At 35.3% G+C, this 16,719-nt stretch overlaps 2 protein-coding genes across 3 annotated transcripts; one reads left to right on the top strand and one right to left on the bottom strand.

The window, feature by feature from the left end:
- Window positions 1–1,059: 1,059 nt before the first annotated feature.
- On the bottom strand, window positions 1,060–6,591 carry LOC100242331 (uncharacterized). Of its 2 annotated transcripts, none has more exons than XM_002274310.4 (9): window positions 5,954–6,591; window positions 5,126–5,220; window positions 4,646–4,725; window positions 3,103–3,144; window positions 2,910–3,037; window positions 2,553–2,733; window positions 2,211–2,389; window positions 1,777–2,007; window positions 1,060–1,670 (listed from the first exon to the last, which is right to left on the bottom strand). In XM_002274310.4, exons 1-9 carry the CDS (start codon window positions 6,382–6,384, stop codon window positions 1,367–1,369), a joined length of 1,671 nt encoding a protein of 556 aa, XP_002274346.1. In that variant the 5' UTR covers window positions 6,385–6,591; the 3' UTR covers window positions 1,060–1,366. The 2 variants fall into 2 exon arrangements, with proteins under 2 accessions (XP_002274346.1, XP_019081784.1); XM_019226239.1 differs by having other exon boundaries at window positions 5,126–5,241; window positions 5,954–6,060.
- A 943-nt stretch (window positions 6,592–7,534) lies between these two features.
- LOC100254350 (dnaJ protein ERDJ2A) lies at window positions 7,535–16,634 on the top strand. Its single transcript, XM_002275922.4, has 11 exons — window positions 7,535–7,903; window positions 9,147–9,374; window positions 9,491–9,586; window positions 9,886–10,006; window positions 10,151–10,257; window positions 10,372–10,589; window positions 12,336–12,513; window positions 12,616–12,735; window positions 13,715–13,801; window positions 14,717–14,827; window positions 15,597–16,634. The coding sequence occupies exons 2-11, from the start codon at window positions 9,189–9,191 to the stop codon at window positions 16,437–16,439; spliced, it is 2,067 nt and encodes a 688-aa protein (XP_002275958.1). The 5' UTR covers window positions 7,535–7,903; window positions 9,147–9,188; the 3' UTR covers window positions 16,440–16,634.
- Window positions 16,635–16,719: the final 85 nt, after the last annotated feature.

Here is a 16,719-nt window from a genome sequence, read left to right as displayed (position 1 = left end):
TGAGACGTCACCCCAACCCTCTTACAGCCTAACAAACGCCTATCCACGGCTAACAACGGCTCAATCGGCAGGGCTCGTGCTCCCAGGCACACTGCTACCTATCCTAGGATAGGCCAAGAACACCCAAAACAAGACCCAACTCCCCTCCCACATGGCTCTGATACCATAGACACCCAGGATAAGGTCATGTGCAATGAACAAATGAATTACGCCATGATTCAAAACAAAGAAGAGGGTTAGAAAATACAGAAGATATCCAACAAAGAAATTTAAAGAGAAGGAACCAAAAACTTGTTAGTTCATAATAAGCTGAAGCTCTCCCTTCTCTCTTCTTTCTCTCTCTCCCTTCTCTCTTCTCTCTCTCTCATCATGTAACCTCTTCAAGCTTTCTCCAAGCTTTCTTCAAGCTTTCTTCCCTTGTCCATTGTAAGATATTTCTCCTTATGTATAATATAAGTATGTTTTGATTACCTCCTATATGGATGGTTTTTAATTAAGTTTTAATTTTTATTTTATTTTTCATTTTATTTTATGTTCTTGTACCGCCTACATGGTCGGTTTTAATTAAGCTTTGTTTTTAAGTTTATGTTTTCATTTTATACCGCCTACATGGTCGGTTTTAAGCTTATTATGAACTAACAAGTTTTTGGTTCCTTCTCTTTAGCAAGCCTTTCCAGCATAAGTATCTACAATTCAGCTTCCAAGCAATATATATATTCAAATTAATTAAAATTTATACATTTTTAAATTAAATTATTTAACTTTTATATAGTTAAAATCAATGGATGAAATGAGTGAAATAAGATATTAAAATAATCTTTTTTTATTTTTTCTTTTCTTACATTTTTGTTCCCTATTTTTTACTCCTAATATTTTTTGGATTTCACTTTTTCTTTCCTCAAGAATCAAAACCAAACATGGCCTTAGTGTTTGGATATAAACTAAAAGAAATGTTTTTAATAATGCATTATATAACAGAAAATATTTTTGAAATGAGCAGGGTGGATTATGAAAGCTATTAACCCTTTTCAAAGTCGCTCCCAAACGAGCCATACGTGATGCAGCCTAATGTTACCGAGAATGCCACTAAATTTTAGTCATTCTGTTACAACTTACAAGTATCTAACCTTTGAAAATCATAAAATCTACCAACCATCAAACAAACACCCTTTACAATATTTTGGTAAGACATCCCCAGTCAACCTAAAACTAGACTACCAACGGGCAACAAATGAAGCAAATAAGGCATGTTAAAAGTGAATTACAAAGCAAATTTACAATTTTTTTTCCTTTTTATTTTGGGATCGTACATGAATTCACATCATTAACCCTCGGCTAAAGAGAAACTTATTGCTAATCAGACTCTTCAATTGTTTTCCCCACGAACCGATGGAACAGGACTTCTTGCTACCAAGCCTGAGCCGTAACTACCCACATTTGCTACAAACAACGGGTCCCTATTTTCGACTTCAAATTCACTGTTAATGCAACCAACTGCATTTTCCTGATCTGCCTGCTCCAACTCTTTTGTTAGATCCTCCATGGTCTTCTTTAAATTGACCTTGCTCATCCCAGACTCCCCTGCAGAGATGCCAACCATCGTAATCTTTGGAAGAAACGGGGCGAGCTGTAACTCTTGCTTTATGTGTTCCCTGGATGCATCTTCAATTCTGAATGAAAAGGGGAAGTTATGAAAGGAAGCACCATAATATGGCAGAAGAATGCAGAATTGCAATCCCCCATAGCAAATATCAACAACTGCCAATGTGAATGTACCTTGCGTTTGATCTGTTTTGGGGTTCCTGCCTTTTGTTCGACCATGGATGGTTAAACAAATCCCAAACGGGGAACCAGGATGCGGAATTTTGTCCTTGGTCTCTTTGAGTGTTATCTTCTAATTTGGGGTCAGAAGGGCCAAGCTCTTCAGTATCTTTATTGTCATTTCCCATTTCAGGGCTGGCAACAAATCTCTTTGACGGAGATGCTCTACGAAAGGAAGCTGCACTCCTGCAAAATAAACATGGTGTTGCAAAAGAAGACACTAAAGAGGTGAAAAACAAAGAGGGAAAGAAAGAAAAAAATCATGATCTCTGCTCAGATCTCATCATGGTATCAAGAAATAGACAGGATCCACCATCTGATGAATTGAAAGGGGGCAAGGCGGTGTTGGCAACACTCTTTTGAAATCAATGCACATGTTAAGGATGTACCTTTTCTCAAACGAATCCACCATGTAAGGAAATTTTGGTTGAATGCCAGTGGCTTTTCGTAACCACCGGTTCCCCAGCAGCACTCTGTCAACAGCATACAGAAGCTGCATTTCAGCAGCCTTTGATATGACACTCAAAGGTATTCCAGGATGGCCCACCTCATCAAGCACTTCTTGAACCTTGGAGAAAATATTTGCCACTATCAATGACATCAATCTAGTTACACAGGCACTGATTTTATTCAACTCAAATTCTTTGTTACTTTGTTTTTTCTTTGTCCAAAATTCTTTAACTTCCTATCATGCAATTCTGAGAATTAATACAACACACTAGGTTGTGTACCTCTGGTGGCTCCCATAGGCTCTCAGCATTGTCTTCAAGCACTTCTGCTGCCAAGTTGTCATCGATTACATCCCGCCGGCGTTGGACATGCCGACTTTGAATTAGATGATGAAAATGATGATCGATGGACTGTTCAAGAATACTGTCCAGCGTATGTTTATCAAAGAAGTATGGAGTATACCTGATATAAGGAACAGTAACATATTAAAAACTTAATTGAAAAGGAACAGAGAATACCATCTCTATGTTGAAACATAAATTACTGTTTAGTATATAGTGAATTAGAAAGAAGCATCTTTTATAGATGTCAAGATCCTGAAACTATGAAACAAACAGAATCATGGACAAATCAGATACCACTTAATCCCATCTGTTGTTGCTATTGCTATGTCTAAGTTTTGGGCAGTGAAAACAGGAACACCATCTATCCTTTTCCTTCCACCATTTTGTGGGATTTTCTTAAGAAGTTTGTTGGCTGCCTTGACCTGCAAGAGCAACAAAATATTGAACCAATGCTAATATACAACAAGCAGGGACAATTACCATTTACCTGTTTCTCATTTGGAACAAACCGGAATAAGTGAGGTTTTTCCTGAATTGCACATGGCAAACAATGTGTAAGTTAGTCCAGAAAAAAGAACCAAGATAGAAACCCAACAAAATATAAAAAGTTCAGGAAACCTTCTAAATAAATAAAATAAACAGAAGCCTTAACTTGAAATATTCATAGCATAAGCTGTTCTTGTTCTGTCTATAGAATTTATAATCAAAACAATGCATTGCTGATGTAGGAATAGAAGATACTCTAAACTAACAATGTTTAAATCAGGCAATATTAAAGGCTTTCAGGATTCTTCCCCATCCTTGTAGTACCCTCAATGTGGACCGCATTACTCTTAACTAGTGCAATCACTAGTCTAAATTGTCAATGACTAAAGCATCTATGCAACTTAGGCCATATCGGGATCGCTGGAATAGAGAATGCTCATTCATTATAGTGTTTGGATTGTTTTGCAGAATAAGAAAAGGAATAAAAGTTATTTTAGCACCTCGTCGTAATACAATACTTTTACTTACCAAAAAAAAAAAAAAAAATAGGAATAAAAAATTCATCATTATAGAAACCAAATCCAACTGTCTTTAGAATTTGAATCTCTCTTCTACATGGCAGTATGATTCACCTCCATTACCTTCCTATTTATATTCCTATTCCCCTGTGTGAAATGCACCCTTATAGACATTGTGTTCTCCCATTAACAAACACACTAGACCTTAACTTTATCATTTCTTGGGATGTCTAGGAAGTAGATGCACATGCCTCTATCTAGTACAAGAGAACTAAGTGTTAATTGAATGGCAACCAGCACTTTCTATCTATTGAAAATAAAATTAACCCAACTATCTTCAGCTGACTGGATTTTTCTGGATGCTGCTTCCTGCCCTGCCATTTATCCTTCTTAGAATCCCAACTTAATCTACACACACTTCATGAACAATTGGTTCCTTTATTTTCCAATACTCTTTACCAAAAAAAATGATTAGCTTCAAATTAACCACTATGTATATAAGAATGACTAGAAAAATGTGGAATGTGGACTACAATCAACAAAAACCAGCATGTATGTAAGTAATATTAAAAACAGTAGCAAGATAGTTTAAAACTGTTAAAGAAGTTGAATAATCTTCATTGTCACAAGCTACTTGCCGGAAACATCATCCAAATGAGTGACAACCAAATGACACTGCCCATTATATATTTCATTCCCAGGTTACAATCCCAAAGTGATTTGCAATATTAGAAAAACACACACTGACATTATTGAATTCATCAATGCAAGGTGAAAGGTTTAAGCTAAAATGGACTTACAAACCAACAAAAATTTCTCTATATTAAATAGGGATATTCACAGAAAGAGAGTTAAAAAACCAATGAAAAACAGAGTTGAACTGACAAAAACAAGCAGGAACTCAATACTCCTAGGTTTTTTTTTTTCCTTTTTCTTTTTTCCTTTTTTTAATAATAGGCAATACTCCTACCAGAATATACAACCAATAAACACCAATTAAGTCCACTATAGTCAAATGGGTCGTACCATGAAATGCCCATAAGCTAAATCAAGACGACATGCACCCACGCCACCACTTGGAATGTTCAGCTTTTTAACATACCGAACTAGACAAATGAAACCAATCAAAATGTCAGTCATCACTAGTTTCAAAGAAACTTAATCAGGGTTAAAAAACAGTTATAAAGACAAATAAAATACATAACACTAGAGCTTGCATGAGTGGCAAAACTGACAATCAAAATGAACAGACCAAAAACAGAAAACTTCCTACTGCCAACTCCAAACACCTTAAGAATCATAAATAGATCCGATCAATTTCAAAGACCTAAGACTAGAAGTGTTCCTATCCCTGTTCAAAAAAACCAATGGGAAGGAGTTGTTTACTGGGGTTGATACAGGAAATTGTGCCTAAGGCAATTGTAATCCAGCTGTATAGAATCTTCTGCCTAGCAGACAAGTTGATGATAGAGAAGGAAAAATGCATCAAGGTATTGTAAATGATACCTGCATCACCTAGATCCATGAAAAACCGAAATACAGGGCCATTCTTATCACTCTTAGTGATTGTTGCAAACATCTTCTTAATCCGCTGAGGCATCCTGAGGAGCTACAATCATCAGCTGAAAATACTTTAAAAGAAACAATTAAGCAACCACCAAAAAGAAAAATGCAGAGACATTAATAAACATAGACTTATTCATATAAATACAAGTGTGCAATCTTTCCTTGGATGACAATTATAATAACCTTCTAATCAATATTCCCTGCATAACAGTGAGTTGCATCCATTTAATAAGCAATTTACCGAAAACTGCCTAGAGTTAAAGGCTTAAGGAACTCTTGTAAACTTAAGATTACCGAAAAATCCCCGTCTTCAGAAACGTTATTTCAGCTAGGCCAAATTATCTAATACCTTCAGTTGAATAGACATATATTCATTTTATCGGGTCAGATCAATTCAAGTTCAAGAAAAGGAAAGAAAAAATAAAATAAAAGAAAAGAACAGAAACTTAGTCCATCTACTTGACCCAACTAGAAGAATCTTTCTTTGCCATACAAAGCTATCTACAAGCTTCCTCCCATCATTGGAAATGGAAAATCTTCTCATTAATCTTTCGATATTCCCCTCAGTTCTAGCCATTCTCAGGTCAAATTTAATGAAAAAGAAATCAAAAACCATTGTTCAATTTCTTCTCGTTTTATTCAAATGTTCGTGAAATCGGGCAAACCATCAAAGTTCTGATAGATAATTATCAATGGCAATTACTGACAAGAAACTCAAAAACTAACAGCAATTCAGCCAATACTCAGAAAGATAGACAAAGCTCGGACCTTTTCGAAATGAAAGGTATATCAAAATGATTCGAAACTGCCATGATACCATTCCCAGAAACATCACACATACTGAAAACCTGCCCCACAAACGCTGGTCCCCCACCTTTTGCGGAAGTGTTCAGGCCGCCGATTCTCACATCCTTCGGGAACGCTGAGCCCGACTCCGGCGACTCTCCCTTCGTCGCGGACGCCGAGTTAGACTGAGCTGACTCGGAGGATGGAAGTTGAGGGGCAGGGGAAGCAAAAAAGAGGGGGACGCAGATCTTCGATGGGTTTGGGAAGCACACCGGAGCTGGTTTAGGAGAAAACGGCGTCGTTTTGGAGGGGAGGAGGGAGAGGAGATTGGAGGCAGTGGAGCAGAAGAATTGGTGGGCGGCCTTGAGGGGGTGGTGGTGGGGAGGGTTCTGGGGTTGAGTTGGTGAATCCATTGACGGGTTCTTGGTGATGAGAGCGATGGGTTCTACGTTGAGATTTGCATTCTATAGGGTTTGCAGATAAGGGTTTTGGCTTTGGATTGGAGAAGGGGCTGTTTTGGAGAGACGAAGATGGTAGGTCACTAGCGGGTGACACAGTTTTGGCGAGGAAAGATGAAAGGGTTTTTGGGCAGGAGATCTTGACTGTTTCTTTCTATTATTAATTTATTATCCTTCAACCTCATATATTATTTATCTATTTATTTATTTATTATTATTATTATTATTATTATTTTTCACTATTTCTTTGGAGGATTATTATAATCATATGTATATATAATCTTTCTTTGTTTTATATTTTAAATTAATAATTTTAAATTTTTTTCATTTTCTTTTAATTTTTAAAATATAATTTAATTACTTTCTTTTTTTTTCTTCTTGAAAAACAATGAATTTCTTACTAAAATGAATTGATATAATTTTTTTTAAAATTTTTGGGCTTTTTTTTAATTTCATTTTTTTATATGGATTATCTTAATTATGATTTACCAATTAAAAAAAATTAAGACATTATCTTTAAAAAAATTAAGACATTATCTTTTTTTAATTTGTTTTATTTTTCCTCTTTTAAAAGGAATGAATACTATGAAAAATTGAAAAATCATAGCTATTTTTATTTTTATTATAAACTTGCTTTGTTTGGAAATTCTAATTTATATTTTATTTTTACTAAAATTATTTTTTAAAGAAAGATCGATATCTTCATTTATTCAATAAGAACAAACAAAGATAAAATCAAACCGATTCCCAAAATGGCTTTCTCAATATTTCACAATACCAATGTTGTGACTATTCACCAAATATAAAAAGCATATGACTATTCATTTGTTTCAAAAAGAAATTGAAGGATTTCTTAAAAATTCTATAAAATTCATTTGTTCTTTTTCTTCATACACGAGAAAACAATTTTTAATTGTCGGTACAAAAAATAAAGTAATGGATTCTATAACACGGGTTATAATAAAGGATCGGTGTCATTATGTTAATAAAAAAATTGGCTCAGTAGTATAGTATAATATCAAAATTGTTGGATTTTTTGTTATTCTATTAAAACCATAAAAAATAGATATTGTTTAAATTATGAATTGGTCTTTGATTTTCCTCCTCATTTTCTCCCGCTTTATTCTTTTGCATTTCTCTAATAATTTTTAAAATCCCCAAAAAAAGAAAAAGAAAAATCATTAATGAAAATTAGCATTATTCCACATTAATGAAATCATCAATTTTATTCCAATAAACGCCTCTTTCCCAAGATTTATTGACTCTAACAATACACATGAAGGCCCTACATCATAATGGGTAAAATTGGAATAAAAAAACGGGAAACCCTTCTGTTACGTTTCAACACCTTCACACAAGCTCCAAGAATACCCTCTCTCCAAAATTTCACCTTCACATTGGCGCCATCGCACGGAAAACCAATTTCTCTTTGAATAATAAGCAGCAGATCTTGATCCTCGTCTCCATTTTGCAGGTAATTTGTTTCCATTTCTTCAATTTTAATTTGAGTTTTTGGGGTTTATGATTCATGTGTATTTATTTTTCTTTATCGTTTTTTTCGGTTCAGAATTTAATTTGAGTTTTGGGGTTTATGATTCATATTGGAAGGAGCTGTTTCGGTTTTCTTGGGGTGGTTTGCAGATGGATTTTAATGTTTCAGTTCAGTTATGGCGTGATTTGGGTTTTTCTTGTTCAAAGATTGTATTGTGTGGGTTTTTAGCTGCCTTGATGAATTGGGGTTTCAGTTTTTGATTGATGTTATGAATAGAATTGGGTTCTAGCTATGATTAATACTATGAATAGAGCTTTGCTACACGAACCTGGGTTTGTTTAGGTCTGACCCGTAAAAAAACGTTGATTGAATCTGTTTACTGGAAACTTTTAAGGGTAAGTTGTCATGGAGTAGTAGCTTATTCAATTTCAGCTTACCCATGAAAAGTCAGATTGATTTGGTTTGGATTATAGGTTTCGGTTTGGTTCTATTTGATTTTTTTTTTCTTTTTTTAGTATAGATTCTTGAATTGTTTGAGCACTGCCCATTGAATCTCTATGAATTAATTTCGGATTTGTTGTGAATTTCATGTTTCAGTGGATTATGAAGTGTGTTTTAAAGTAATATCAGGAAAGAATGCATTCTAATAGCCCCCAAGAATGATTTTTACTGGGTGTTTCTTTATTTCAATGTGGAAGAAAGAATCAGAAAATGAAAGTAAAATGATTTGACTGCAACTCCATACATCTTTTATGTTCCCCCGGCAGCAAGTACTACTTACTTCTATTAAGAATTATTTGAATTGTGAAATCTCACGCAGAATTGAAACATTATAGAAAAAACTATACTAAATTTTTAATGTAAAATGTTATTGTATTGAATTATTCGAAGTTATTCACTTTTAAACCTATTAAGGCATGCATCAGTTTCTATCGGAGGCAGAGCCAGCTAAGACCTAGAAGGGGCATGCATGCCCCCAAACCCACTTCTCAAAAATTAAAATAAAATACTACATTAGGCTGGCATTGACTCCTTTACAGAGGCAAAACAAGGTTTCCACTAGGCCGAATATCTCAACTACATCTTATTCTGCCCCCTGCACCCCACCTAATTGAACTTCTGGCTCTGCCACTTGTTTCTAAATTGGATTTGCTAGTATTGTCCATACTTGCTCCCTTCAATGTATCAACTAACCAGGAAGCTCTAACTTGAATCATTTTTGCAGGCATCATAACTATATACTTGTTATTGCAAAGAGAAAGTCATCATGGCTGCTTCAGAAGAGAACAGTGCATTGTTCCCAATTTTCATATTGACTATAATGGCCCTCCCTTTGGTGCCTTACACTATAATGAAGTTATGCCATGCTGCCTCCAGGAAAACAAAGAGCATCCACTGCCAGTGTTCTGAATGCACTCGTTCTGGGAAGTACCGCAGATCAATATTTAAGCGGGTGAATAACTCCTACATTTAAAAGTTTTTTTATTCTCTACAATATGAGATAGTGGTGTAATCTTCATTTTATTGTAACTATACCTATTTTTTATGGTTCTTTATATTCTTTTGCAGATCTCAAACTTCTCGACATGTAGCAACTTAACCCTGGTGCTACTTTGGGTCGTCATGATCATCTTGGTTTATTACATTAAACACATAAGCCAAGAGGTAATGACCTTTATTTGATATTGAAGGCTGCATTAATAGGTTCATTTATTTGTTATCCTTCTGAAAAATGTTAGACTTTGGGTGGGTTCTTTTATTTAAATTTTTGGTATTTCCTTCTTTTGTGAATCAGAAGTTTATATTAGGTTTCAATATAAATTGATAGTGACTCAAAAGTCTTAATATTTCCAACTACTCGGGGCTTGTTTGCCATCAGAGAGGGTTTTCATTTTCTACTTCTGCTTCATAAGTTTGAATGCTATGAATCTTGCTGAGGTCAAAGTCTTCTGCTGTTTATGCAGATTCAAATATTTGAGCCATTTAGCATTCTTGGATTAGAATCTGGAGCTTCAGATTCAGAAATAAAGAAGGCATACAGGAGACTCTCGATTCAATACCATCCTGATAAAAATCCGGATCCAGGTTGAGGTTCTAGTTCTTCAGTTAATATGTGTTCCTTAGTTTTACTTTGATTTAGCAAGTACTGCGTCTTCTTTTGAATCATCTGTGTTTACTATCAATTTCTTTTTGCATTTATTTATTTATCTTTTTTTTTTTGTTTTCCAGAGGCCCACAAATATTTTGTGGAGTTCATATCTAAGGCTTATCAGGCTCTCACAGATCCAATCTCACGTGAGAATTATGAAAAGTATGGCCATCCTGATGGTAGGCAGGTAATGAATTTCCCTATGATAAGGAAGGACTTGCTTTGATATTTACCTAAAAATAAAGAAACTATTTATAAGAAATCATGTTTCTGAAACTGAATGTACTATCTGTTGATGCAGGGATTTCAAATGGGCATAGCTCTCCCTCAGTTCCTGTTAAACTTTGATGGAGCAACTGGTGGAATTCTTTTACTTTGGATTGTTGGTGTTTGTATTCTCTTGCCACTGGTGATAGCTGTTGTTTATCTATCAAGATCAGCAAAATATACTGGGAACTATGTCATGCATCAAACTCTGTCTACTTACTATTACTTCATGAAACCTTCTTTGGCCCCAAGGTATTATGTTTATTTAATTTTTTTCCTAATTCATAATTTATTCTTAAAGAATATTTCCACTCAAGTAGAGTCTTGGAAGGTGTTATTTGGATACAGCCTTAAACTCTGGATAGTTGTACCAAGTGGCTGCTCCTAAGACCTGGATCCAATATTAACACTTGGCACACATAGACTTTTACTGTTGCTGCAGATCATTGCTCCTATTAATGTCACTCATAAACTAAATTTTTATCCAATGAGAAGTGTGGATGAGAGTTGGGATCAAATTAGGATTGGTGTGAAACTTCTTATTCTTCCATCTTTCAGTAACTTCTTGTGAAAGTCCACATTTTGTAAAGCTCGCCTGCTGATAAGATGTCTTCCTCTTACCTTTTTTACTTGCCAAATATCAAGTTGATCAAGAATCAAAGCTATATCATCCATGTAATGCTCTAAATTGGAGCTCTATTTTATTTTTTATTTAAAAAACTTGTGGTTTTTGGATTGGATGGTTGTCAAAATCCCACCAACCTGATAAATGCAACAGTAAGCTTTACAAAATGTGGGCCCTATGAAAGGCATTGATGGGTCTGAGAATAAGAAGCTTTAAGTATTAATTGATCATAGGCACACTCATGGGTACACAGGAACATATTGCTTTGCATCAATTGTTACACATATTATTTTGAATTAGTTGCATCAGTGGTGTAACATATCTTGACTATTCAAAATAGAATACTCATTATCTAACATGTTTGTTAACATCAGAATGCTATATAAACCACCAGAATCTCATATTTAACATATTATATATGATAGACCAGTGGTATTATCTATGCCAGTTGACATCGCAATTTTATAGAAACTACCCACTTCTCAGGGGCATAAGGTATTGTCCAATCGAATACTGATATTATCTAACATGTTGATCGATTTCACGATGTTATGTAAACTTCCCACATCTCATGTCTAATGTTGACAATAGACTACTGGTGTTATCTAGGAGAGTTGGTTGGTGTCACAATGTTATGCAAACTACCCAGATCTCATTTCTCATGGGCTCTCTCCCTCTCCCTGTCCCTCGCCCTCCCACTACCCCCTCTCTTCGTCCCAGTTTTTCAGTACAACTGATTGAGCTGAATGTTACAGTTCAAACCATATTGAATCTCTGTGTGTGTCTTTCTCTCTCATCTCTTCTTGCTGATCAAAGCTAAAATCTGTAGTCATTAGATATGATTGATTAATTTGCGATTTATGGTCAAACCACATTGAATCGGTTGAAGTCATCATTTTGGGGGTAATATTCTCATAAGCTAATTGATTTGAGTATTATGCCTAGACCAAATTGAATCATTTTTGAAGTCATCGTGTTGGGGTAAATGTTTTCTTCAATGTTGCATGTGTGAATTTCTTTTTTCATTTTTCAATCATAAAATTAGATGATGTGTTGATTCTCGGATCTTTGGCAAAATTTAGTCTGTTCATATGTTTTCAGTTTTAGAAACTCTCTTTAACTTTGTTATTTTTTGTTTTTTCATGATATCTTTGGGATTTATAAGAAATCACTGAATCTTTCCTTTGGTGATTTTTTGGGATACATGTGTATATATGATGTGTAATGTGTGTGCATATATGTGGATGTATATGCACACATTATATTTGCTTAAGAAAAATGGGTGTTTATGTTTATATATGTTTTTATGTATCTTAGTGTGTGATTTCTATTATAAGTTTTGTTTATGATGATGTGATAACTTGGTTTTACAGCAAAGTTATGGATGTCTTCATTAAGGCTGCAGAATACATGGAAATTCCAGTCCGTAGGACTGACAATGAGCCCCTTCAGAAACTGTTCATGTTAGTAAGGAGTGAGTTAAACTTGGACCTTAAGAACATTAAGCAAGAGCAGGCAAAGTTTTGGAAGCAGCATCCATCACTAGTTAAGGTAATTTGTTCACCAAGTTTTGGCTATATAAAGCAGTTAAAGATCAGCGTCTTAGTCTTTAATGAAGCATCAGCTTCTTACTTCTTTGCCTTTTCCTTTCAGACAGAATTGTTGATTCAGGCGCAATTAACTCGTGAATCAGCAACCTTATCACCTGCGTTGCTAGGTGATTTCAGACGTGTGCTGGAACTCTCACCTCGCCTTCTTGAAGAACTAATGAAGGTGAATTCTGCATCCCGTCTAAAATCTCCAGTTAGACTTCTAATATTGATGATGAATTTATTATGCATTAAAAAACAGTGATATCTCCTGTAAACCAGCAGTGTTTCCTGTTGTATTTTAGACTCCAAACTTAAGGCTTCTTCATTTTAATGGAAAGCTTCAGAAAGAAATACTAAAAGCTGTAGGATGTGGCATGTATGACCAGCCTGCTTTTTGATAAATTAGCAGTGCTTGAGAAAATAAAGGAACTCAATTTTACTCTTCTTTTTTTCTTTTTTTTTCTTTCCCTTGTTTTTTGAATCATGGAATATATTTTCAAAAAATTATCAGTTATTTTGTGCTTCAAACACATGAATAATAGATTCTCAAAATCCATTATGTGGGTATACTTAACAGTAATACCAAAGTATATTCACACAGTTTTCTTTCAGAATTTCCCCAGCCCATTATTTGTCAAGTCTCTTCTGAACTAGGATTTGTTTTAACAGAATATAGGATGGCTGTGATTTTGGGATCTTGCTATGATATTAAAGTATGAGAAAAGGATATAGAAAATTAACTGCTCCATTCTTTGTTCTCTACGTTCGTTAATCTATGGCAGAAAGTATACCCCTCCCTTGTCTTGTTAGAGTTTCACATAATATATATATACTGAAAAAAAATTAATGAGGTAGCAAATGGCATAGTTTGTGGCAGTAATCTGCTAGAGGTGAGTCATACAAGAGATGAACCACTATTATCAGTGACTGAAAATAGAGTGATTTAGAGTAATTAAATCATAAAGAAATGTGTTTAAAAAAAAAAGAAGGAAAAAGAGAATCACTCCACAGGTTGTGGCTAGGATACTAACTTATAAAGTTGTACTGGCTCTTTATGTTCCAGTGTTGTATTTGTTGCTCTCACCTCATACTCAGTCACTTGTTCATGTGTATGTTGCTTCTCATGTGCCATTATGTTTTGCTTTTTTCTCTCTATACAGATGGCAGTTGTACAACGCACTTCTCAAGGACATGGATGGTTGAGGCCTGCAATTGGTGTTGTTGAGCTTTCTCAATGTATCATTCAGGTGCCGTGTTGAAGTACTACTTGATATCATATTGATGAAATTTCCTGAAGTTTTAAAAATTTTAATTGATTGAAGTACATTTTCATTAAGCTTCTTCTTCATTTTTTTTTTTTGCTTTGTATAAGTCTATAATTTACAGATAATTATTTTTATAGCCTGATAAAAAAAAATTATATTTATATTTCCTGATTTATCATAAACTCTGAATAATTTAGGAATGTCACTATCTCTCATGTTTTTTCACCATCAAATGCACCATTTCCTCAAACTTATCCCTAATAACTTCTAATTCCTTCCTGAATTTCAAATTATTCATATTGGTAAAACTTCTTGTCTAAGTTTCAAATTAATGCCACTTGCAATAAACCCTGAATCTTGATTTATGAGTCTGATACTTCTATAAAACTTAAATATGCTGCAATTTCCACTCATTTGTAGTCTATGAGTTGTGTCCTTATGTTTGAATATACTTGAGTTATAACTGGTGAAATTTGTACATTTTACATTTTTCTTGGAAAAGCTGATTGCTGCCTGCTGCAGGCATACTTGTATCTTTTGTTAGTCATTGATTGTGGAATATTGGTATTGGGTATATACGTTATTAATTTTTTTTTATAGGTCAATTTTTGTCCTCACTGGGACTCGAACCTAGAACCTCCCACAAACCATCCCCACCCTTTTACCACTTGAGCCTAGCCTTCAGGGCAGGGTACATAGATTATTATTTCTCATCATACATTGCCCAAATTTGTGTATCTCCTTTTTTCATGAAGTCCCTGCATTTTTGTAGCCAATTTGTAGAGCATGAAACTAATACTAGTTACTATATGTTGTTTATATTGAGTCCAGACTTTTTGTTCAATGTATAGCCCGCCTTAACGATAGAGTTAATATTTCTATTTGATTTTGATGCAGGCTGTTCCTCTCAGTGCAAAAAAGGCAGCTGGAGGATCTCCTGAAGGCATTGCACCCTTTCTGCAGTTGCCGCATTTCAGTGAGGCTATTATAAAAAAGATAGCCCGTAAGGTAACTAGAAATATTCATACTTTTTGACCAGAAATTTCCTAAAATTCAAAAAGCTTTAATTACCTGTTCCCCAATGGTTTCAGTTATGATTTACTATGTTGGAATTAATTCAGCTAAACAGAGACTTCTGCCACAATCTTTTGATAATAACAAACACAAGAATTAGGAGCACACTCCTCATTTCTGTTCCACATGCCTTTGTCACCAGTTCTATCTCTCATATGCTTTTTACTTTTCTTTATAGCTTTCAACTCCGAAATATTTGCTGCTTGTTTTGAGTTAAAAGTTACTGAATCACTGTAATCCCGTTTGCTTGGTGTCCTAAATTGGATTGCATACTATGCATCTGATCATTCGAGTTGTTAAAACTGATTTCATTTTCAACATAACCTTGCGGTTAGTTTTGAACCTCTTAAGTTTATAAAGATTTTAAAAATATTCACTTTATTATTACTAAATATGAACCATATAATTTTTATGTGAATGCACCATATCCGAAAAAGAATGAATAATTTAAGAATAATGGGGCATCTTGATCCTAGGATTGAATTTCTATGGCCCAACTAGTTCCTTCTGATTTAAAGACGGTGGTCAAGCCTGTCCAAACACTAGGCCAGATGGATCATCCTGTCCATACTCACCATTAATCAAGACTGAATAATCTGCATCAGTCTGTGAAACAAAGTAATAATATCTTTTACTTGGGTAGTTTACTTTTTGTGCTGCTATTCTGATTTTTCCATATTATTTTTTTCTTCTTCATTTGCAGAAAGTGCGGACATTTCAGGAGCTCTCAGACATGCCCCTGCAGGAGCGTGCTGAGCTGCTTACTCAAACAGCTGGTTTCTCTTCTGCTGAAATACAAGATGTTGAGATGGTACTGGAAATGATGCCTTCCATAACGATCATAGTTACATGTGAGACTGAAGGCGAAGAGGGTATACAAGAGGGTGACATTGTCACAGTTCAGGCCTGGGTAACACTCAAACGAACTAATGGCCTCATTGGTGCCCTCCCTCATGCGCCCTACTTCCCATTTCACAAAGAAGAAAATTTCTGGTTCCTGCTTGCAGACCCCGTGTCCAATAATGTCTGGTTTTCCCAGAAGATGAGTTTCATGGATGAAGCTGCAGCTATAACTGCTGCCTCAAAGGCAATTGAGGATACAATGGAGGGATCTGGAGCAAGCGTGAAGGAAACAAGTGCAGCAGTCAGAGAAGCAGTCGACAAGGTGAAGGCTGGCTCCCGACTGGTTATGGGGAAGTTGCAGGCCCCTGCAGAGGGGAATTATAACTTGAGCTGTTTCTGCTTGTGCGACTCTTGGATTGGCTGTGACAAAAAGATCAACTTAAAGGTGAAAGTTGTGAAACGGACTAGGGCTGGCACCAGGGGAGGTCCTGTGGCAGAAGAGGGACCTATTTTGGAGGATGGGGTCGAGGAGGAAGAAGAGGATGAAGGAGAGGAATATGATGATTATGAGAGTGAATACAGTGAAGATGATGCAGACGAACAGCGAACGAGTAAGAAAGGTGCTGTTGCCAATGGCAAGGCACATAATAAAGGCAGCCAAAACCGGTCAAGTTCAGAGTCTTCAGGCACAGATGAAGAGTGATATGATTGTCTGATTTCTATCCTACATTGAGCAAATAATCTTTATTCTTAAAAAGTATTTTGTTTGGAAAGGGAACTTAAAACAGAGCCCCTATAGACATGGGTCCAGAGGCCCCTCATGGCTGGTTTTTAATTACTGATCTGTGGAACACCTGCCTCTTTTTTTCAAGAGAATGATGGGGTTTTATGCATTTTAGACCTTGTCTCCCTCTGTCATTTACTTTCTCTTTTGATTTTGATTTGGTCTGAAGCACATATTTAACTTTCTGCAATTGCTGTGG

The sequence above is a fragment of the Vitis vinifera genome, chromosome 16 (assembly GCF_030704535.1).
Source record: "Vitis vinifera cultivar Pinot Noir 40024 chromosome 16, ASM3070453v1".
Classification (NCBI taxonomy): domain Eukaryota; kingdom Viridiplantae; phylum Streptophyta; class Magnoliopsida; order Vitales; family Vitaceae; genus Vitis; species Vitis vinifera.
This window is presented reverse-complemented; position numbering and strand designations above follow the sequence as displayed.

Bases quoted from the DNA above. Each gene is read 5' to 3' on its own strand.
- LOC100242331 (XM_002274310.4), bottom strand. From the start codon at position 6,384: ATGGATTCACCAACTCAACCCCAGAACCCTCCCCACCACCACCCCCTC. The intron at 5,221-5,953 runs GTCCGAGCTTTG...GTAGCTCCTCAG, and splicing joins ATACCTTTCATTTCGAAAAG to GATGCCTCAGCGGATTAAGA. The intron at 4,726-5,125 runs GTATCATTTACA...TCATTTGTCTAG, and splicing joins CATGGATCTAGGTGATGCAG to TTCGGTATGTTAAAAAGCTG.
- LOC100254350 (XM_002275922.4), top strand. From the start codon at position 9,189: ATGGCTGCTTCAGAAGAGAACAGTGCATTGTTCCCAATTTTCATATTG. The intron at 9,375-9,490 runs GTGAATAACTCC...ATTCTTTTGCAG, and splicing joins GCAGATCAATATTTAAGCGG to ATCTCAAACTTCTCGACATG. The intron at 12,514-12,615 runs GTAATTTGTTCA...TTTTCCTTTCAG, and splicing joins AGCATCCATCACTAGTTAAG to ACAGAATTGTTGATTCAGGC.